General features: G+C 42.4%; 1 protein-coding gene across 1 annotated transcript; it reads right to left on the reverse strand.

The window, feature by feature from the left end:
• Positions 1 to 7397: 7397 nt before the first annotated feature.
• Positions 7398 to 24126, reverse strand: pms1 (PMS1 homolog 1, mismatch repair system component). The gene is made up of 13 exons (XM_079276794.1): positions 24073 to 24126; positions 23172 to 23315; positions 22634 to 22816; positions 22400 to 22502; positions 21800 to 21963; positions 17643 to 17759; positions 14400 to 14522; positions 14124 to 14270; positions 13161 to 13990; positions 11020 to 11487; positions 10686 to 10816; positions 8881 to 9041; positions 7398 to 8715 (listed from the first exon to the last, which is right to left on the reverse strand). The coding sequence occupies exons 2-13, from the start codon at positions 23301 to 23303 to the stop codon at positions 8515 to 8517; spliced, it is 2760 nt and encodes a 919-aa protein (XP_079132920.1). The 5' UTR covers positions 23304 to 23315; positions 24073 to 24126; the 3' UTR covers positions 7398 to 8514.
• Between the last annotated feature and the right edge of the window lie 306 nt (positions 24127 to 24432).

The following is a 24432-nucleotide window of genomic DNA, read 5'->3' on the forward strand; positions in this document are numbered from 1 at the left end:
ACCCAACCCAAGTACATTAAGTTGGCCCAAATTGATTCAAAGAGTTATTTTTTGACTTTATTGTATCTGAAGCTATATTAGTAAACAGCTTGCGCCGGTATGAGTGTCTCTGATTCCTGTTTATCATGCTCAGGTGCATCATTTCATCCAGTTCTGTCCTGCACTAATTGCTGCCGTCTGCTTGTTTCAAGCGAACGGGAGCTGGGAAACGTTTTCACTGAGCGTCGCTACATCTGTCAAGAGTCAGACCCTGGAGGACTGCATCCGCCAGAGACATTCCACCTCTGACAGGTGAGGAAGTGAGAGTGAGAGAACGGGAAGAAGGATGTTGGAGGGGTAAAGGAGAAGTCCAAGGCAGCTGGAGACCCCGTTATTGGACAGGGTTCCTGTTGTCATCAAATGGTGCGTGATATAGCTGCTTAATAACATTTGATAACAATATGAAAACAGGCTTTGGTTATTGAATACTAAGAAACAAAACGTTGGCACCTTTTGAACACAAAGTTGATTTGAAGTCAAAGAAATCATATTTTCCTGTTTGTCGTTTGAGTATTCTGGCCCCAGTTTTGTTTTTATTTTTGCATATTTTTGGAATTCTGGTGCTCAAAGCTTTAAAAATATACATTCAAAACAACTTTCCAGAAAAAGGGGAATACACAAAACTTACTGTCAACATGTTTCTTCAGTCGATCAAAGAGTAATTTGACTTTATCCCCTGTGAAATATGGATATCTGTCCCAGACGTCACGGCAATCCACCCAGCGGTCGACTCGTCATTTGACCCCAAACATAACATGTCAGACTCACAGCGGTGCTCAATGAAAAGCCAGGGCATCACCAGTCACCAGTATTCATCCTGTCAAACAAGAATGTTCCATAGCAGTCCGTATTACCTCATTGAGTTTGGACCACACCGACCGGCCTTGCTATCTAACGCATGTTAATCTACACATTTGCGTGAGTAAGCAGAACACAAGAGACGCGGTGCCCAGAGTTTATTTTAGGATGGTCTAATAGGTCTCTAGAGGAGGTCAATGTGCGCAGGTCAAGACACAGACAGGTGGTTGCAGCTATTCCAGAGAGCTTTCACTACCAGAGGCCTTTCCAGGAATGTGCGATGTATGGATGGAGAGGAGTTGAACTTGACTCTAGTCTGGAGACCATGGTCAAAGGACCAGAATAGAAAACGTAGCTGGGTGAAGAGATGAGAAAAGTGTACTTGTTCTCCAGGAGTTATCAACTGAGCCGTTGAGAGTCTGTTGGGATGCGGTTATCCATTACAGTGGACCTGAAAGTCCACTCAATTGTTTTAGTTATGGAACCATTGTGTTTTTCTGTTGATATGTTGAAACTATACAATGATTGTCTGCTCTGTGTTAATGTATTTGGAGGAATCATATTTCAAGGCTTGGTGACTACATTTCATGAAGGTTTGAATATTGTCAGGCTCACCATTACCGTGCATCAAGGAGGGCTAATACTTATTTTACACGATATCCTATCAGGAAAAACATTGAAATAAACATTGTACCTATACCTGCTCAGAGACTAAAACAATAAAGCTTTTCCTCACCATGTTTCCATTATTCCATAGAAGCCATCATAGATATAATCAGTTGGATTTAAAGAGCAACATCTCTATAGGCCTACAGATTTCCCCCACATCTGGATAAAGGGAGGGGATACCCTGACCTGGCCGTGGTGCAGGGCCATGGACAACCGGTCGGGAGAGAAAAGGGGCTTGCCAGGTGCATCCCAAAACATTTGGAGCATTTAACAGATGTGCAACTCATCTGGAGACGTGTTGCTGACAGATCGCTCTGCGGCAGAGATCGTCCTCGACAACAACACGGTTCAAGACTCACGACAGATCAAGAGACTGAAGCAAACGTGTCTGCAAGGTTGGATGGCATCATGAATTATAACTGAACAATGCTTACAGCAATCTCTACAGACATGCCCACTCTATTATAATCCCATTCATTTTGCATGCAGTATAAATGTGTTATTTTAGGCGTATTTCAATATTTCTAAACTAAACAGTCTTAGATTACAGGAATTAGATTACGTATTCGTATGACGGGAAAGTAGAGACTTATGTGGCTCCAATGAGCCCAATTGTATTCATGTGTGATGATGTTAGTCCTCATAGTAGTCATTTCATTGTCGTGAGACAATCTTTTTTTAAACTAGACATCGCTCTATAAAATGACCTGTTGTGACCTCTAGGATAATCACAGCTTCATATATCGTTACAACCACAAACTAAAGGTCTTTGTCTTCATGTGGTATTTTTAAGGGATTTCTGATCATCTGATAAAATACATTCTAGAGTTGGTAAAATATTGTTACATTTTGCACCAAATCTATGTAACAAATGGTTTTAACCCAGAAATTTCTGCAGCACTTAATGAGACATAATAGAGCATGAGAATGACCATCATAATCTTCTAAGACCATGTACACTTTCACCATTTCTTTTGATCAATTAATGATTCATTTTTTTCTGATTCATGACTAGAACATACACTAGACTTGGCATACGCTGCTGAGATGCATCTCATACTAATCTTCAGGTTCCCAGCTTTTAGATGATGTATGTGACATATACTGTTGACCTGCTATTTCCACCTAAAGATCCCCCTCTTCTTATTCTTCTTCTTCTTCTTCTTCTTAAAAACAAGTCTGTGTGGGTCTCTAAGGGTTAACGAATAACATGGGGCATTCTTCAATAATATCAATTTGATCATGTTTTTTTCTTGTCCTTTCAATCATTATCTTTTATCTTCACCCTCGTTGATTATGGGCTGGTCAGTGACCCGACATGTTTCTGTAGTGGGGGTTGCTTTGAGGTTTGAAAGATATTATGTAGAACTTATGTAAAATAAAACAAGAATCCTTTTTGCTCCAAAATGATATTTTTTCCCCACTACCAGGCTTGTAACATCATTACATTATAGACTATTCAGAGATATCGTTGATCCAGAATTAAAGTTTGAGAAACAACCAGATTTTCCCTGTGTGCTACTAGGGGAGGTACAATCAGGTTCAAGTTTGTTAAAAACAGTTTTATATGGCAACTTAGAGACAATTTGAATGAATGTTTTGTTTTGGAATTGCACACAGTACTGGGAGTCCAATGTCCAATCTGACTTAAACAACGTGCCACTGGTAAGCCACTTTATGTTATGAAGGCATGATGTTCAAGATGCACATTGTAATCATGTAGCCAACCAGAAGAGGATGATCACCTCAAGCCAGACTGACAGGTTGTTTGTGAAGATCCCTCTTGGGTCTACGGAAAGCAATGAAAAGCAATAAAATCAACCAGTCTGGGACACGATAAGGGCCAGATGGCCAGCTGCTGAATGCTAGCTGTCTTCACTTCTCGAGTGATTTATCCTTCCCGTCTGCACTCCGCTTGCTTTTTCACTTAGGGATGAGGAATCACCATTCCTACCTCGAGACTGACAGTCACCTCTGGGAAACTCTCATATGATTAATGACTTTGTAAAGCTACTGGACGTTTGGAGACAGGACAAATTTGGTGTTCACTCCAGATATGTTTACAAAATTCCTCAATGTCAGTGTTTGTTTGCGAGGAGGGGTTAGGTGACGAGCGAAAAATGTGGCCCAAAGCCATCCAAGGTCCAAGGCAGCAAAGCATCGCATCTCTGGGGACGGAGGGTTGACAGTGATGAAGAATAGATGTTCCTCCAAGGAGATTAAGGGGGGGGGCAGGTCATGGAAACCTCATGTCTCTCGATGATATGCCTATGCTCTTAACACAGACGGATGTAGAGTAGTATCAGGTATGTGTCAAGAGGCCGGGATGAATTTCTCAGTAATAACAGTTATGGTACATTTTTACAGATTACTGCGCACAATTCATTTTACAAGCTCAGTCGAGTGACGTCCACGCGTCAAGCAAGACTTTCAAGAATTACGCCTCTGTGTATATATATCCAGGAGACTGTCTGAGCACAGGCACCACTGATTTCACATGATAAATTAAAGGTCCTCTATTCATTTATTCATTTGTTAATTTTCTTTGCATAGCCGGGCTGGCCGTGCATGTCTTTTAGTGAATGTGTGTGTGCCACTGGCTAGCTCCTGCCGCTACTCTGCGCTACGCTCATACAGCGGTTAGTTGACAACGCCGTCCTGACCGACGATGTTGTGGCAGAAGGGCCACGTCCGTCCCCCCTCATTTATATGAATGAACAAACGGACAACTTGAAATTTGAAATATTATAGAAATACTTCAGGCAGCAGTGTGTCTCTGTGATCCTCTCTCTCTCTCTTCTGCGACTACACGTTGCTACAAAAGTGACACTATTCTTTAGAGTATATCGAGTACAAGATAGTATAGAATTTAACACTCATAATATATACCGTGGCTAAGTGCAGAGCAGGGCCGTCCTTCAGTCAGAGGATCGGCGATTCGATCCCCGGCTCCGCGAGTCGCATGTCGATGTGTCCTTGAGCAAAAGACTTAATGTAATATAGTTTAGAGGATATTATAGATCCAAGATGAAACATACAGAGGAGCAGGACCGAGAGAAGAAAAAGTATTTTAGATTTGCTGAGTAAACGTTTTTGTCTTGCAGTTACAGCCCCCTGTGAGTAGTGAAAGCTGCAGCCCCCTCAGCACCCCTTCTTCCTGCGTCCCTGCGCGCACATGTTGGCAACTGAAGTGGCGTTTTCCACCAGCCATCCAGACAAGTTAACAAGCTTTAAAAATGTAATTCCGAGAGGATCGCCACCGTTTCAGAGCAACAGGTGTTTCAGTTTCACTGATGAGTTAACTGGTGATTCTCAGCTGAATGGGTCCATGATTGCTCGTAGTAACTTATATGTAAATGATTGGCAAAGACAAAAACTTTTATGTTCTGACACCTTCATGTTCTGTTCATGTTTTCAACAGCTGCAACAGAGAGTCATTATTTAACATTATTTTATTAACCGAAACGCTGACAGCTTCTATTGGCTGCAAGTTATTAATCATACCACTGGACTGAACAAAAACGCTCGCGTTCGTAGCGCCATTTTAAAACTCAAAACTCTATGTCATGGTGTTTAACGTTCCGTATATGACCACAGATAACGTAATATTGTGCCCCTTGCTAATGTATTCCACCCCACTCATTAATAGCACACATATCTGGAAAATCTATTTGTTTTGGTTGTATTTACTATCTTTGGTGGTTGATGCACTTGCGTAGCTTCCCAAGCTATTGCGCTGCAACATACTTCCGTTGCCAAACTGTGCGCGCACACTAACGTACATCATTATTGTATACAAACTGTAAAAGGGTCCATTAGTAAAGTTACACACAGTTTACAAAGACAATCATTCGGCAAAAAAGCTGAACGGGCTATTTGTATTGTAATAGATTAACGCAGAGATGACGAATATTTATAGGCCAACCCCGGACGTTAGCATCACGCTGGTTCCCTCAACATAAAAGCCAATGGGATTCTTACACTGGATTTTGGGTTATTGCAGAAAATAAGCTCCGTCTCAAACAAAGGTGTCTGATACAGACACATCTTGTTCAGCAACTTTACCTCTATCGCCACCAGGTCCAACACTTAATGTACACCTGCAACACCAGGGGTTCCCATGCTAATGAATCACAATAGGGATCATGGTAAACAAGAATATTAGCATTGCCATTGTAAGCATGCTAGCATAGTGGCATTAGCAGCTAGCAAAGCTGTGTCAATTCGGGTTTAAGTGCAAGTCAAAATATGATCTCTATGATTCAATTTAAAGGCGCTCAACTCGAGCATTAGACAGACGTCGCTTTAAACAGAGATGCATTGGTTAAAGACCAGAGTACGCTTGATATGAAGTCATTCGTTCAAAGATCTGTCCGACCGTGTCTGAAGGCCAAAGTGTGGCTATGGTTGTTGTGAACGGCCGCACTAGGACAAAGGGTGAAAGCCTGCGGTCATAGGGGCAATACATGATCACAGTTTACTTGTTGATGTTTCGAAATGTTACAAAAACAATTGGATACGTCGCTGAATGTTAAAAACGTGTGTGTGTGTGTGTGTGTGTGTGTGTGTACGCGTGCGTATGTTCAGACCTTGTGTGGAGAAGTCTCTTCGTGGGCATTTTTGGCAATATAAAAACAAAAGCTCATATGAAAGGTATGGTCTGGTTATAAATGACTTTTGAACACACCCTAAAGATGTATGTTTTTAATCGATAAACTATATTCTTTTCTCATTTGATTGAAATTCTCTCCATCTAGTTTCACGTTTCTAAACAGAAACAGGTGTTGCTTGCACCCATTGCTGGGCAAGGTACTCTACGTGACTACTTCTCAGAGCCGTTCCAAAAATAGAGCGGTAAAGGGGTTAAATTTAGTACACATCGTTGTATTTTGAATTTGATGACTCTGTACACTGTTACCTCTGGGTTGTGAGTGGTGTACAGTTCCCCGGGCTGCTGATTACAACTTGAGAAGCAGTAGCTCTGCACATTAGGGCAGTAATCGGAGAACACATATCTATCTAAGATGACGCTGTATGTGAAATGAGTATTCTTGTATCGCGGTTTGGTTATTCTACATTTTGCGCGCCAACCAAAACTCTGCCTTCACACCGTTCCTCAGGTTGGGTTAATCATCAGCAAATACCTCAATGTGTTTGCAGAAAATGTCAAAAACAGTGAAACAGATGGTTTAAAAGACAGCTGGCAAAATTAACCGGTGCTGACCTTTTAAACAGTGCAGTCACATGGTCAAAAGATGATCATCAGTTAATCCTCGCCAATTGCTCCGATATGCCCCTCGGGCACCGACGGCAGCATGTACTGAGTAGATTCTGCTGCCGCACGCATTTCTGGACACAAGCAACTGAGGAGTGAGAAGTTTCAAACAAGGAGTGAGGGGCAAAAAATCCGTGGGGAGAAGGGGTGAGGGGTCCTCACTGGTATTTATCACCTTCCCCGAGGCACGTTGCAGAGTGTTGGCCCTGCAGCACTGCTGAAGCCATCGGTGGGTTCTCTCAGCAGAGGCCGCGTAAAACAAGACGTGTGCTGAGGTTTGACCTTTCACGGTCCTAACTATAATATTATCATAAGACGAGCGGTTTAGATTGCACTCTTCCCTGTGGTGGGATTCAGTGTCCATATGAAAAGGCGATGAGTGAAAACCCCATGTGGCGTTACGTATTCCTGTTGCCCAGGTTTGGTCAAATCACGGTTAATGTTTCTTAAATGACAAAACCAAACTTTTCCCCATGAAACCCCTTCGCTCAGGTACCACCACCTCTCATTACATAAGGACGATTGAAAATAATTAAGACATTTCATGAATGCTGAAAAATAAATCCCATGCTTTGAGACTTCTGCCAGTCTGCTCTTTATTTAGTTGTAGAGCGAAGCCACATTCAGCTCGTTTGCCCACAGGAAACCTCAAGCAACACTGAACACCAGAACGATGACGTAATTGACTCATTTCGTTAGGAAGTGGCAACACCACAAGCAGTGTCAAGGATTTGCTCAACTTTGTGGCTGAAATTACAGTGCGAATCTCTGAAGCATTTAATGCAGCCAGGGATAATTTACAACTATCTGTCAATACTAAAGGGCGAGCAGCTGGCACTAATTGAGGGAAAATAATTATGGGTAATAGCTTGCCAATACCCATCCCGATGGTGCCACAATGAGGCTCAGGGGTTGTAAGATACTCTGGCTTTGGGACAGAAGTGAAGTGAGGCAGTCAGATATCCCTCAGCGGGGCGCAGAATGCTGTTGTTGATCCAAATAAATGCAAAATATAATAAATCAACGAAACCATAATTTGCATATGAACACGTCCAGTCTAATTTGTATGCAGTAACTATACAGAGGTTGAAATATGAGTTCTTTGTTGCCAGGAATCTGTTGACAAAGTTAAACACATTTACTGTAGTTGCACTATTAAGTGTGATCAATGTACCGGTATTGTCTTTTCTCTACATCTGCAAATCCTAGGGCACATTTTTCCAGTTCCATGACAAAACGATGGCAATGTTTGGCTATTTGTGAGTAAAACACTCAAGTCTGGTCCTCAACTACTGGCCACCAACTAACAACGTATTAAGTGAATTGCTCTAACAGTCATACAACAGTCGATGCGGAGAGAACATTACCTGTTTACAGTCTTCATCTAGACTTTTTGAGTCAAAGGATTCTAACCTGCATCCCTCCACAGCGCAGCCAAACCCTTTGCAATCATAATAGTCTGGCTTCAGCGATTCTGGGTAAAATGAATTACAGGTAATATATTGCAAAATAGGAAAACTAAACAGAAGAGAACTATTCAAGGTTAACATGAGTTAAATGCTTGATCTGTGCACAAAATCTGGAAAAATACTTCAATTTTTATGTTTTGTAACGAAGTTGGACATAATTTGAGCAGAACGAAAACAACTCAAGGAGCTGAGATTATTGAGAATAATCAGCAGCGTCGAAATGAGGCGGCTGTTTGATAGATTTCTGATTGAGGTGTCTTCTCCTTACAGCTCTAAAGGCCTCAGCAGAGCTTTAGCGTCCTGGTCTGTAGAAGGAATGTCAGCCAGGTGTTGGAGAAACGGTCGTCCGTGGATGCAGGTCTGGTTGCTCCCAGCGAGCTGCTGATCCATCCGTAGAAGGGTTTCCTCCACATCTTCCCTGGATAGATTTGAAGGCAACTGACGGGCAAGTCGTACTGCTTCACCCTGTGAGGTGAAAGATACAATTCAGATATATATATATATATATATATATATATATATATATATATATATATATATATATATATATATATATATATATATATATATATATAAATAATAGAGCTAACAGTTTATCCACTGCTAATCTTGATTCATAGCGTCTCTCACTTGCAGGTAGTTTGTGACTTTAAGTGGCCGGCACTCCTGCACGGTCCGGGCCTTCCTGTGAACAACTGCTGTCAGGATCTCCCTGAGGTCCTCCACACCGAGGAAAGGCACGCAGTCTGCCACAGCTGTCACTTCCAGATGTCTCTCGGCAGACGTGAGGCCTGGCCAAAACAAGCAGAAAACAAGGATTAATATACTCCAGACGCTACTACTATCTCCAGGAAAGAATAATAAATAAATATTGTGGTTTACGGCTGGAATGATGACCAAGTCAAATAAGCGAAGGGCCAAATGGAGTGTTAACTGACTAATAGAAGCCCCAGCAGACTGGAAGGAAGTTGTCTTGTAGGGTGGAAGAGTGATAGCTTCTCATTTCATGAGGAAATACTGCAAATCATGCACAATTTATATTTCTGACACACAACTTTGGATGCAAAATGAACTCAGAAAGGTACGACAAAAAACCTGGATAAGTCGAGGTAGGTTTAATATTTTAACTTAAATATTTCTGTGCTGGTTGTGTTGCCTGTGCATCACTGCATAGTCTTTTAAAAAGGTATGTAGAGAGCAATAACTGACAGAAACACATCAACTTATTGCAATAAAAGTTTGAAAATGACACATTTTAGACAATCCTAGCTAAAGGATGGGATACGCAGCAGAGGTTGTGCAACGAAACCACCTTATATGTGCTGCTTACCTTCCACCCCGCTCGCACGCACACCCACCGAGGCTGGCGGTGCCAAATGAAAATTCCTTGAATTTGTTAAAGGGCAACCATTCTCAACACCTGCACACTGGGGTACAACCCCACTGTGAGACCAGTCAGTCCGGCAGAGAGCCAATGTCAACTGAGGTGAACCATTCCAGCAACAAAAACAACCAACGCTCACAGGACACCGTACACCCCTTGCAAGCGAAATAATGTCACAATAATGATGACGGAGCCGACAAAAACAAGTTCAATTGGAGTTATTCTGGTTTATTCTGACATTATATTTAGAACTAACTTCACCCTGACTGATGAATTAATTTATTACAGTATATACACGATTAAACTACACTGATGTAAACTGTAATTATCCTGTCAATACAAGGACCATCTCCTTGAAAAACAAACTATGCTCAGTACGAACATAATTCTGCTTTCTGCTCGGGTCTTTGCATTATATTAACTTGTTGTTTTCAGTTACCAGAGTTTAGGTTAACATGGCTGATTTCTTAGTGTGCTAAATGTTAAAATATATGCTCCGTTCAAAGATAACCTGTCACAAAACTTTACCTTTCTCTTTGTACGCGTGTGTGAATGAAGATGCTGTGGTCAATATACATAATATACTAAGTAGTCAGAACATGTTATTATTTACACTTATCCTGATCCATTATATCAAGACAACTCTAAAAACATACTTGATTCTTTGGTCCTCGTGATGTAAAACGTCTCTGTTTCATCATTCATATTTTTTCATGATGGGACACATTTGTTGAAGGGATGGGAATATTTAGTTGTACCCACAAGAAATAGAAAACTCAGGACTGTATGTTTGACATTTCTAAATGACTGGTGAACTATGACATTAAATGATGGCTCCTACATTGTTTTAAACAACACTCGACGATCCATGAGACCTTTAAAAACAGGACAAAAAAAATAAGAAAGGCCTGTTTTCTGATTGACCAGTTGTGTTTAGACTGTTTAAGGGCTGTACCATTTTCTAAGCAGGTTCAGACCGACACAATTGGCAAACGAATGTTGATTCAATCCTATTAGACCGCCTCACACAACAGCGTTATTTACAATGTACCTGGAGTGAGTTTGATTTTGAACCCATTAGCCATGAGCCTGCGATCGCAGAAGAGGGCCCCTCCGTTTAGCTCAGGGCTTTGTTTCTCCATGTTGCACAAAGCCTCGGTATACTCAGCCCCCCCGAGACTTCTATAACAGAGAGACAAGGAGATGTTTAACATACAACAACTGTGTGTTTCGGGAAATTAGAAAAGCCCGAATAGAAACCAAGGATTACGATTTGTTTATCTCAACAAATTGTCTCGAGCATGTATGTATGTAACGATATTGGAAGAGTGTGCAGTTTCCCAAAGGGTTGGCATTTTGCTGGAGAGAAGTGGCTGATACGTTACCCATCTGTTAACTGTATAGGGTTCTGGAGACTCACTGCTGGAAGTATATTATTCTCTAGGAGTCTCTTAAACAGCAAGGCCTCCTCCACTCGAAAAGGGTTTAACAACATGAGCCTCTGACCATATAAAATGACCCAGGCGCTCTGAGAGGCCAGCCGGTTTACAAGACGGAGGCCCCGTGGCACCGCGCTGCTCTGGGATGAAAGGCGCTGAAGCTGCAGCCGAAGGGCAGCTACGCTGCAGGGGAGGACCTGCGAGGGCTTGGGTGCAGGGTTCCTCATCTTCTTTTGGGGCTGTGCAGAGAAGAGCTGGTCCAGCAGCTGCTGGTTGGACAGCGGGGCCTTGCGTTTCTGGCCCTGGGCATGGCCCCTGGGGGTGCTCACACTCGCCTCTCTGGGGCCTTCAGCCGAGGCCAACTTGGTCCTTTGGTCGTGGTGTTCCAGGTGTTTTTTTGCCTTCTCCTCATACCTGCAGAGTTCAACCAAGTCTCTTTGAGTTAAAACAGTAGTGACTTCAAATCTATTCCAAGTTACCAGTCCAGCATGCACCGATTTGGATATTTGTATGGCCAAGGTTAACACTATAGGCTAAATTAAAAAGGGCACTCCACTTATTTTAGACATGAACTTCAGTTTACCCATCTCGGGCCTCAATCTGTGAAAAACAGTTGTAAAATGTCTTCTGTAACTCTGAAGAGATCTCCAAAGATTCAGAGAAAGAAACCCAAATGATGTCATCAGGGTAAGTTTGGATTCGGATTGACATTTCTGACAAAAAGACAGCATTTTTTTCGAGCTTGACACAACAATTTAACCTGTCTGTTGTCAGTCCCTCCACAATTAAGTGCAATACTTAATTGTTGTTAACTGTTTGGTGAACTTGTGCAAGTGTAATTCCTAGAAGTGGTGTGCCACTTACCAGTGGCGGTGAAAGGAGCCAAGCGCTTGTTTCATGTTTAAGACAGCAGCTACGGGAAGGCGGGATTCTAAACAGATGTCTTTTTCCATACGCTCTGCCATACCTTACATGAGGCCCCAGCCACTGCTGACGCACACGATCCAACTTGGTAATGACTTTAAATTGGTACGCAGTCATTGAACATAATTGGGTTGAAGCGCCGTCAGCGCTGTGTAATAGTGTTGTTCTATGATGCTGCTTAGCTCAGTGGATAGAGATCGCCAGGCGTCTGGACCATTACAGAAGTAGCCAATGACCGTGTGACCAGATTCAACTCTCATCCTATTTCATAATTGGCTTTGATTTAATCAATTGATTGTAAAAACATAAGAGCTGTGTGCTGTGCTCTTTGACCTGCTAATAGCACCATTTCTTAAATGTTTTTGTAATAATTCTTACACTTCGGAAGCAAATTCCCATCTTGAGGCTAGAGACTGACACAATAATCTCCCCAAAACGCCACATTTGTCGGATCACCCCATTTTTACATTGTGTTTGTTTTGTTTTTCAAATAACTCCACCCCTGTCTCACCTTCGTTAATGTAAATCCTCTGACTCTGAGGGAGCGAGGTTTGAAAAAAAAAGAAGAAAAAAAAACCCATTACCTCCATCTGTTCTGTGCCAAATCTGTTCTTGACTGGCCAACTATGTGTCACTCCTAATACCACTTGTGAAGTACTGAAGTACTAGTGTAGGTGAGATTTAAATTGACAGAGAGACTACAGCCTGAACCTGGACACAGGACAGTTAGATACAAAATGTGTGTTGTGGTTTCTCTTTAGAAATCAAGAAATACTGTGTGTAAAGGGAAGAATCAGTTCATAGCAGTCTTTGTCTCTTAAATCTTGTCATAGTGTCTCTATAAATGTCTCTGTTTAGGGAATGCTGTAGGTATGGGAGATTAAGACAATTGGAGTAATACTTAAATCAGTAATTAATAAAAACTTGGATGGCATACTTTGGAAATAGAGGATATTTCACCATTAGTGATACCTGTTAATGTACAGTCATCTACCTAACCCCCTTTCACACACTGGAAATTAGAAACACAGCTCATATCAACAAACTTTCCAGACTAGACAGTACACAAGCAAACGACAGGTCAGACCCCCCCCCCCCCCCCCCCCCGCAAGTAACAAGAAATGGAAATGACTGCTTGGAAAGGTGAAGGTCTGGAAACTCACTTCTTACGGTCTTCCTCCCTCAGATTTTTCCACCTCTCGTTAACGGCGACGCTGATATCCTGCAGGCCGGCTGTGGGTCGCTCCCTGAGGACCTCTGCTCTGGCCTCCTTCTCGAAGAGGGCGGCGGGAGACAGCGGTGCCCTCATGGCGCGGTTGCTGATCAGGTCGTAGGCCGTCAGAGCAGCCCGCTTCTCCGTGATGGCGTTGAACATCTTCTTGTTTGGGCCGCTCTGACTCTCGATGTCGTCGGAGCCAGAACGACTGCTCATCGAGGGTTGGTGGATTTTGACGGGCCGCAGGGGTTCTCCCGACGCGGGGTCGGTCAAAGCCGTCCCCCGGCTCCAGTCCGCAGCCGATATCTGGCCTTTGCTTGAGTCTGCACCTGACACAGCATCGTCCTCGGGTCTCTCTGCTGAACCCATTCCTGCTGCCTGAGCGCAGCTCTGAGCCGTCTCATCGTCATAGAGAGAAAGGTTAGACTCAAGCCCAGCTGGGAACTGGTTGACAATCCAGTCCTCTGCTACAGAGGAGGAAGAGCTGCCGTTTGAGGACCGGCGGTCCAGTGGAGCATCGGTGCTTCTTGCTGTTGACAGAGCTGCGTCACCATGTTCAGGTGCCTTTTTGAGGAAGTTACCGCGGCGGTTGGCGAGACCGTCGTCCCTCTCTACGCTTTGTTCGTTGTCCGGTCGTGAAGCATCATCAGTCCGCAAAGTGGTCGGCCGAGAAGAGGACGTCTCACGGCCGAGCTGCTTCTCAGCTGGGGGGTCACCATCGGGCCGATAACCATAGAGAGAAACCAGTAATGCATCTACTGCGGTCAGCACAGCCTCCTAAAGTATCGACGACACACAGAATGTATCATCCAATCACATCTGGCAGCCTCGGGTCTTGGTCTATTCCCCCAATAAAGCAAGGCTGGAGCATAACAAAATTATATCAGATTATAGTGAATTTCACAGCTACCTTGTGATGAAGAAGAACCTGGGTCTTGTCCGGTGTCAGATTGACGTCGACTGAGGATGGTGGAACTGTAATTTTAAGCATGGCGGTGGGGTAGCGGTTCCGGGCTGCGTCACCCGGATACTGAGCGGTGTAGTGTTGACGTAGCAACTGATGATCGATCACACAGTCCAACCAGGAAAAAGTATTCAACAAGAAATAAAAGAATGAATGAGATTCGATTCAGAAAGTGTTGGTTGTATGTACTGTGTTGTGTTGAGTGATCCAGAAAGACTCTACCTTCATCACATCTTTTTGGTGGACAGGCCGGTTGTTGACAAATATAAATGTTTTGTCAGGGTTCGATGAGCTTGTGGAAGAGTAATCCGCTCCAGGCTTTGGAAAAAAGCCATCTAAAACAATCTGAATAGAATAAGAAACAATGATAATATTAAATCAGATAAGCACAAAGCAGGTAGCAGACAGAAACTAGGAAAATATGACACTACAAGGCAAATAATGGTCGTAGTAAAGCGCTGAATTTGACGTTTTCTTAAATGAGACCTACATGCTCAGCAGCCTAACGGCATAACAGTGTAACTACTTCACACCTGGACGTGACATAAACTTTACCGCCAATACACGTTCAATGAAGACGGCACGGCTGAGCCATTCTGCTGACGGCACAGCTGCACATCTGGGAATGAGGCCATTAATTCGGGTTGTGCGCAAGCAAACACGCACTCAGCACTGGACATACTGTACATACGCTGTCACGGTATAATGAGAACAAGAGAAAGCTACATTCCTTCAGAGGCTTCGCTACACTGATCTCATCAACTTCTTTAACAGTTCTTGTCCGAACATCAAACGTCCTTTCACAGTAAATTTGGAAACAATCAAGAACGACTGGCAGTTTGTGGCTTCCTCTCGACACGCAGGCTCCAACATGTCTTACACGATTGCCTTTCACCTAGAATCAGGCCAGGGGCGGTTCTCATGCGCTCAAACTGATGACTCGACACAAAACCCAACAAATACACTTAAAACTCCATTATTAATGTCAGCTAGTAAGAAAGGATGGAAAGCTATTAATGTTCTACAGATTGTAGGCGGCGTGGGGGCACATATGCTTCTCTCTATTCCTGCTCATTAGGTTCACTTTATGAGCGCACGAATGGCACCTCTGGCCCCTCTGGCCCCAAAGGGCCGCGGCTGTGTGTAGTCCCGCAGTGTCACATTATTTTCCGCAGAGGAACAGCTCTTACAACTCTCCCAGAGCCAGGCCCCGGAGAAATTGTCAACCCGGTTCCCTTGATCACGAAGGGACAAAGAGGAGGAACGTTCTCTTTGGTTGCTAAAGGGAGTAAGAGGGAAAAGGTGAAAGGTCGTCCTCATAACTGGGCACCAAGGTGCAGCAGCAAAATAACAACAACAAAGAGGAAAATCATTGAGAGAGAGAGAGAGAGAGAGAGAGAGAGAGAGAAACGGGGTGAAAAGGGCTGCTCCACATCTGTCAGGCTGGATTAGTTGGCAGCCGAGCAGCAGGTACGAGCCGCACGACACCTACCGTGACCAAGCAGAAAGTTGCCGCTCGACAATAATTCGATTACGGTCAGCACAACAAAGCTCAGCTAACGAAAATCACTCACACTTCATCAGGAAAGAACTCAGGAGAAAAGGGCAAGGGAATAGTTGGCCAGCCACCAGCTGACCACATCTGCTGGCGTCAGACCAGGCGCTCGTGATGAGGTTATTAGCTCACGGTCCAGTGCGTAACATGCATGCTCTCATTTGCTCTGCAAAAAGTATCCATCTTAACCAGGCTTTTAACGTAACGGTGACAGTTACAATTAGACGTTCCTCAAGCAAGCAAAACAAAGAAGACGTTGAGTCATCATAATTTATTCCCAATGCACTTCAATATATTTATCAAACTTGTTTCTTTTCTTTTCAAGCACTTGGACTTGTTGACAATGATGTGGTGTTACCAAACGTATTTTTAAGTTTTGGCAACCAAAAGGTGAAACCTGGTTGCCAGCCTGGGAAGCACTTTTAAAAGTTGAGCCCTGATAGGCCACTAAGGTTATTTTTCTACTTGACTTACACGCAGGCATGACTTCACTGAATGACTGTCAATTATCTGTATTGACTTGTATTGTTATGGTTGGTGATTTCAACAGTAGTGCTATCGAATTATCCCCCCCCCCATCAGTAGCACCTGAACTCCAGCAGCAAATCATGACAACAACTTCGCCGCCTTCTTTTACAGACAAAATTCAAAAAAGCAGGCAAGCTGTCAGTGTCTCCGTATCGGGCGAAGGGTCCATGTCATCCATGCGTCCTCTTAAAACCAATTCTATCTGCATGACACAATTTGATCCCATCAGCCGTAACACCCGGGAGGAGATTGTGTTACGTTTAAGTTCTTCCTCCTGCAGCCTTGACATTCTTCCCCCAAGCTTTAAAGAATGTTGTTAATTGCATAACACCAGACCCCCTGGAAAGAGTCAATACTCCTCTCCTTTCAGGCCATTTCCCCAAGATACTGAAAACAGCAGCAAGTCAGGCCTCTTTTTCAAAAGAACAATCTTGACACCTCAAACTTGAAGGCCCATATCAAACCTCCCACTTCTCTTTAAAATCATACAAAAAGCTGTTTTTCCATCACCTCAATATCTTCTTGAAACTAAATAATTATTTTTTCATCACCACACAGAGACCGCTCTCAAGAAAGTCTGAAAATACATCAGACCTCTGCAAAGTCTCTGTCTTAGTACCGGCGGATCTCAGTGCTGCGTTTGACACAGTTAACCATAACATACTACTGGACTGACGGGCAAACTGTGTGGCACTCTCTCTCGCTCAGTCTCCACTGGTCGCTACCTTATCTGCAGGATAGAGACTATCCTGTGTCAGCTGATCCTCACAAATCTGAACGAACAGCAACGACTTGTGGAGTTCCCCAAGGGTCCATTCTTGGTCCGGCTCTTTTCAACATCGAGCTCGCATCTTCGGGAAACAGGAAAATATCCTACCATAATGATGCGGACGACGCACAGATTTACATAACTATAAACCCAGATTATTATCAATCTCATCTGGGACACGCTTGCTGACCTTCCCCTGGGGTCAGAACCAAAGCAGAAGCAGCTTTTAGTGTTTGAGCACAGCAGATCTGGAATAAACGTCCAGAGCATTTGAGGTCTCCTTCAACCTTTTGTTCTTTTAAACTGAAGCTCAAAACGTTTCTGTTTGCCGCTGCTTTTCCCGAGGTCATTTAAAGATGTTCGATTCTTATACTTCTGCACCTCTTAAATCCTTTAAATCTACCTTATTTATACAGTTTATTCTTATTTTTTGTATGTTAATGCTTATGTAGAGCACCTTGAATTGCCTTTGGGTCTGAAATGTGCTATGTAAATAAACTTGCTTTGCCTTGACATCAAACTGACTTTCTGCCCGCAATGTTGTGAAAACCAAAAGAAAACTGTGGTTTTGTTCATTTTCTCTCTCATCTCTGCATATTTCCCCTTAACTGACCTCTGGTTGCTCCTGGTGATGATGGCAAGGGAGCAGGTTGGCAACAGCGCCGGCTCCCAGCGTAGCAAGGAGGGCACCTCTGTGATCGGCCACCGTGGCCTTCTGCCAAACCCCCACCTGCAACAATATGATACCAGTCAACTTCCATGAGTCAGGCCATTCACACAGCTTAAACACGTGTCAAGTTAGCAACATGCATTTTGTTTCCGTCAAGTGATTCAGCAAGAGACGGACAAAAACCAGCAAAGCAGCAAAAGTCATATCAGTCTACGACCAAATTTAGGGAAGGGAACGTTAAAGATATGGAAAGGCCATTGTTGCCAACGTAAAAATGGATAAGTTTACATAAACAATTAACCATTCCATTATTTCTAACCAAGAAGATCTGTTGGCATTATCTAAACTTCAAACCCAAGATGCCACATGTGACGGATACTTGTAGATATATTCGTGTGAAAACAGTTGAGTCGACGCGCTGCAATAGTAAATCTCAGGGAAAAATCGTAATTACAATATTGGCTCAAAGACATTTAGTTTATACTATGATTTTGTTCAGGGACCGGGGACACAAACGTGGATTTAAAAGGTCATATGCTTATATCCTTTCGGAATTATGTCGGATCAGAAAATATCAACATGTTGACACCCACAACGTGTGTGCGAGTAGTTTGTGTCCACCAGGGTTACCCGGGTGTTGATTTCTAAAAGCAGGCACTCTGTTCGCAGGGCATGTCTCGGCTATTAAATACGCAATTTGGCCCATGTAAACGGATCGGTCCTGTAAACTGTTCTTGAAGAAGCTGTGAAACACGACACAGGCCAAATAGCAGAGTTGGAGATAAAGGATAGGGGCAACTGAGTGCTGATTGTACAAAATGGCTTCAGTACCTTCCTCTGACTACCTTGAAACTGATTTCTATGAACACGTGGCCCCTGCGTGACCCACACCACCTATACACTCCGGTGTACAAACTGGCTGCAGCCTGAAACGGAATCCGGGGTTAAGTCCGCAGCTGTGTTCAGCGACTTACTCAGGTGTCATAATCAGCCAAATCAGAGCTCACAGTCAGCCATATTTGTGCTCGGAGCACCTGACAGTTACGCTTAGCTGTGGTGGGAAAGGGCATGAGGGATGGAAATGTATAATTGCTAAATAATTCCGCCGCTGATTAATCGAGGGTTATGCAATGGAACAACCCAAAATAACTGGCTTTTTTTATTTTATTGTGAGCGCCAAAAGTCTATAACCCTGTGAAACCCAGGGGGCAGGTCATAAAAAGTGAAGAAAACGGGTTAAAAACATGCTGAAAAAAAGTAATTTGCTGACATTGATCTTGCACCAAAAACATGCAACCTCCATTAACTGATGACAATTAATGACTGATGTTGACGATAAATGATTCAAACTAAAATTGGGCATTGTGGAATGTGAAGCACTGTTTTGATATGCGTTTGTTATATTTACTGAAGCTTCTATCGTCATGAAGTCATTTCACCGTTTCCAGTTGGTAATGGACAATAACAAACACTCCTCATGAGCAACGCTTTAAAGCAATTTACACATCACTTTGCAGACGCTATAAATGCAAACTGTCAACGTTGCAAGAGTCACATTTTTTTACAATGGAAAATAAAATCATGATCAATAATTCATACTTTTTGTGGAGTCAAGGTGAGTGATATTCAGGCATGACTGCAGATGTTAAAGACTCTGACTTCTGTTCACTTCAGCATATCTCAACCAAACCTTTCAAAAGAACAGAGGACCTTTAAGCTGCACCTGAATGTCATATCAGTACATTGGTTACATACCAAAGAGCCCTTTTCATACATGTAATGTTCCTAGAGGTTAACATACTTTATCCATAAGTGTTATTAATAAATACTAGTGCAGAAACTGTTGAAAGTGTATCTATTTTGATAATCAGTTAATCATTTAAGTAATTTATCAAGTAAAATGCGCAACATTTTCTGGTTGCATCTTCTCCAATGTGAGGATTTGCTGTTATATCATTATTTTTTGGGGTTTCGAATACGGGTCGGACAAAACAAGACTATTTGTAGATGTCAGGTTGAGCTCTGGAATATTGTGATGGGGAATGTTCTGCAATTGTCTGACTTTGTGCTGACTGATTAAAAGTTTCAACAGATTGGATTAATCAGTAATATGAATTAGTTAGTAGGAGCCATAATAAATTCATATACTAAACTCTGTTCAGGCAAGGTTATACGTTTTTGAGGGTAATTCAAAAAAATCCTTATAAGTCTTATTATTGTTCTTCAATGGCGACGGGTATAATTTGTTGCATGCATGACATTTCGAGACGTGTTTCTTTTAATGACCTGAACTTTCATCAAACAGAGCCGGCAAAGAACTCACCAACCTTTCTATCAAGTTAATCAATCTGTGCTCGCTTGGCTCGATGACAGGTTTGTGCGTTCCTCAAGTGCTTCGACAAGTCAAATAAATATTTTCCGTCACACGTAACGATTTCACAGCTCAAAGACTGGTATTAGCACAGACAACAAAACAACAGGAGGCTGGAGACAATTACTGTCTTCAAGAAGGGGTTTGATTAATACTTTACCTAACAGGCTCCTGAATATCCTTTTATAACCGTCTGTTTAAGAGCTTTTACACGTTTGACAGAATTTATCATGAGTGAAATTTAGACAGGGAATTGGGTGCGAGCATATGACAGGATTGGTAGTGGGGATTATAAGCTTTTTGTATTTCCCCCCATTTTTCTTGTTGTAATAACTGTTTTTATGTTTTGTTATTTTCGTTTATTGATTGAATGTCAAAGAAAACAAACTCCCCTTCCTGCCCTCGTCCAATAGCATCGTGAGTTATATGTTAAATAAACTCATTAATACAGATATATTTTTAAAAAGATGCACTGAATCTCTATTTTTCCTTTGCAGCATTAATCTCCATACAGACCATTGTTATTTAGTGTAGAGTTAATAGTTAAACCATTCACTTTATTAATAATACCGTATTTAGCTGGAAGCAACCAATTTTTAGAAAACGCTTTATAAATATCATGTATTATTATTAGTAGTAGCACCAGATGTAGTAGCAGTAGTAGTAGTAGTAGCAGTAGTAGTAGTAGTAGTGGCAGTAGTAGTAGTAGTAGTAGTAGTAGTGGCAGTAGTAGTAGTAGTAGTAGTGGCAGTAGTAGTAGTAGTAGTAGTAGGAGTAGTAGTAGTAGTAGTAGTGGCAGTAGTAGTAAGAGTAGTAGTAGTGGCAGTAGTAGTAGTAGTAGTAGTAGGAGTAGTAGTAGTAGTAGTAGTGGCAGTAGTAGTAGTATGAGTAGTAGTAGTGGCAGTAGTATCAAAATATTGAAGACCAATAAACTAGCGTACCTTCGATCGCTCTTAGATCAATGTCATCGTTTAAGTTCGCCACACATGCAACACTATACTGTAAATACATGGAATACTAACTAAAGCTGAGGGTGATTTTGAGCCAGAGACGTTGGTTCATTTGAAGACTAACGAGGACATCTAGTGGATGCTGAGCATGGAGGACACGCTGTGTGAGCAGGGATTTAAAACCCTGCATCACGTGGGACATTTCGGGCTTGTTAATATGGATCATTTTGGCTGTGTTAATGCATCTGGCATTCATTTTGCCGTTGTTTGTTCGGCATAATCCACTGAAATGAGAGACATGGCTACCAGCGTAGGTCTTGGAAGGACAATAGTGCAACACAGCAGTGTATTTAGTCATCTTTTGAGGAAATGATGACTACCGGTAGTTAAAATACACCGATCATGCAGATCGACATCTTACGTATGATTTATGCTGCCGGATTGGTTTCAAACGATTGTAATGACATTTTGATATCCGTTTTCCATCGTAGAAATTCCATGTACCAAACTACAACACTTGTACGATCAACTGTCAAGCCCAAAGGAGATCATTGTTACGGTCCTCAATCATTTTGAGCTGCATATCACTTTAAAAAGCAGTTGTATGACTGCTTGGTGAGTGACTGATGGAAATGTCCCCAGTTTTGATTGTAAATAATATATATTATGCATATATTTGTATTCTGCTGATTGAAAGCTGTCTGTCACCAGTGAAAGTTGTCAGAATAGATTTTTTTCTTGACTAACTGAAAACTGAAAAGGGAGAAGGAGTCACTGGCCTTATTGTGAACGAGTGTGAGCCTCAAGTCCGGTTTTATAATGGCGTAGGCCATCAGCAGCTCCTGTATTTTCCTCAGCTCCTCCTTGCACTTCTTGGTCGAGGAGTAGTACTGACGCCTCACTGGAATGTTCTTGAAAAGCTTCAGTGCACTCACTGTTGTGCCTACGAAACACAAAGAGCAGAGGTGTGCAACAGCTTCTGACATAAAATGTACTTTTCGTGCAACGAGGCTAACGGACTCCGGTAGACAGATCTAACAGGACACTGGTCAAAGTGTGTGTTATTCTGAAACGTTTCATAACAAACACCAATATTACCTCTTTAAGGAAGATTTCACGTGATCCCTTTAAATAATTGTACATATATCTACAGTTTTATCGACAAGATATTCATAAACAGTATAATTCGTTGTACAGGAGCTAATGTGGCTGCTAGTGGACTCAAACTTTAAGTCTAAATCTGTTAGCGACATGGCGGTGCATTTATAGTTCAGCGGTATACTGTCAAAGTGTCTCGATCTGTAACTACAGTGTTCCACGTTACTACTTCATTATACAAAAGCGGTCCTCGATTTTCGATTGAATTATTGTTGACTTGCCTTGACCTAAGTGAGACGGCTTCTGAGCGACAATCTGCCCTGTGAAGTTAAGCATGTACTGGGTGCTGTTGTCATCCTCCTCTGTCTTCGTGATGACAGCCACCTAAAAGGAAAGAGTACAATTAAACCAGGGTGTACATTTCATTCCTAATATTGATAAATCAAAAAGTCATGCTGTCTGTATATTAATATTTTGATCTCAGCGTAATGTAATCATTGTTCAATACTTCTCACCTCGGCCACGGAGCAGATGGAGCCCAGCGCCTCTCCTCTGAAGCCGTACGTCTCCAGACGCTCCAGGTCCTCGTTGCTACAGATCTTTGACGTAAAGTGTGTCACGGCCATCACGGCAGTATCTTCTGCTTTGATTCCATGGCCGTTATCGCGCACTTCTATGCGGTCCAACCCGTAGTTCTCCTGCAAAAATGCAATGACACTTGTAGACTGCCTGTGCAACTGGAGGGGGAATCAGAATCAGTACTTTGACTTGTGAGGACTAAAAAGCACACGCTAACCTGCAGAAAATATATAGCTATTCTCTAATGTCTTTACAGCAGTGTGTTGTTCTAATCTACACCATGATTTATGCTGATATTTTATAAATGTCATTATCCATTACAACAACAGCACTGCCAAATAGGCAGGCATCCCCAGCTCTATTGAGACAACGCCTCCTTCAGACAACACTACCTATAATTCATAATTTGCTGATCAACCATATTTTCCAAAATACATTCCGCAGACCTGTTCCAAAGACCTTTAGAGACCGTACCAGTTTGACGTCAATGCTCGAAGCCCCAGCATCCAGGGAGTTTTCCATCAGTTCTTTCACAACGTTCACTACAGAGGTGATGACCTGGGAGCTGGACAACAGCCGAACCGTATCCGGAGGCAGCTGCTTCATGATTTAAGGAGCCTGTTGTGGAGAAGTCTGCTTTTAGTTTGATACTTTTGAGTGTTGTTGAGTCACCAACAACATGACATGAGAATGGAGCGAACTGGAAAACTGTAATTCAACACTGCACATGTTATTGTTGATGTTTACAGATGAGTTCAAACATGTCTCTGAGCCCAAGGGTCTAACCCAAATGCCTAAGACATGATACACCAGTGTCATTCATGTCAATTAAAATATGGGCATGGGTGCAAGCCTGTGATGTCAACAATACAGTGAGCAGGTGATTTTATTTTTATAGCTTGTTGGCCTCGCCTAACACATCAAGCGAGGCCAACACATGCGTTCGATTGACCATTTGCAAGAATTAACAAGCTTGATCTTGATTGAAACAGAGATCCAAGTATTGATTTCTGGTTTCAAAATGATCCTTTATGGCAAAAATACTGATTTATTGCAGTCACCTGACAGAACGGCTTTACGTTACCTATTGACGTTGTGTTAGATTTGTACAAATGCCAGTTTACAGAAACACTCGAGTTATCTTATTTTAGTCAGAAACAATATAGAAACGTGATGTCACCTGAACACCATAATAAAATGGGTTTTACAGTATTAGGTTTAACATTATAGCTTAACTAAGTGCTGTGGAACTTATCTGAGTTGCTTTGACTCGTTAGCAAACAATTAAAAACACACTTTCCTATAAACGTAAACAAACTCCTATTAAGCTTAATATCAAAGATAATAAATAGCTAAATATTAGTTAGACACTGACATGGACGAGTCCTTGTTGTGGCTGCAGACCCTGTTGAATCAATTCATAAACAACAGACACGAGCCCCATAGCGGAAACGACGTGATTCCCGCCCCCTTCCTCACACGTTGATTGGTTAGACGTCACATGAAGGCGGGTTCCGAAATTGGTGGGTTATTCCTACCCTGAGTTTAGACTAAATGGTTCAACTTTTGGTAAGGCTAAAATGAAACCTAGCTTTTTGTTGGAATGTCATGCCAAAACCAAACACAGACATCCTCTAACCAACCCTTACTTCAAACACATGTTATCTAAACACCAACATAATAACCTGGTTCGTGTAACTCGTTGGTGTCAAGGCACAGCCTAAGTCAGAAATAG

This window comes from Melanostigma gelatinosum (genome assembly GCF_949748355.1).
Source record: "Melanostigma gelatinosum genome assembly, chromosome: 10".
Taxonomy (NCBI): domain Eukaryota; kingdom Metazoa; phylum Chordata; class Actinopteri; order Perciformes; family Zoarcidae; genus Melanostigma; species Melanostigma gelatinosum.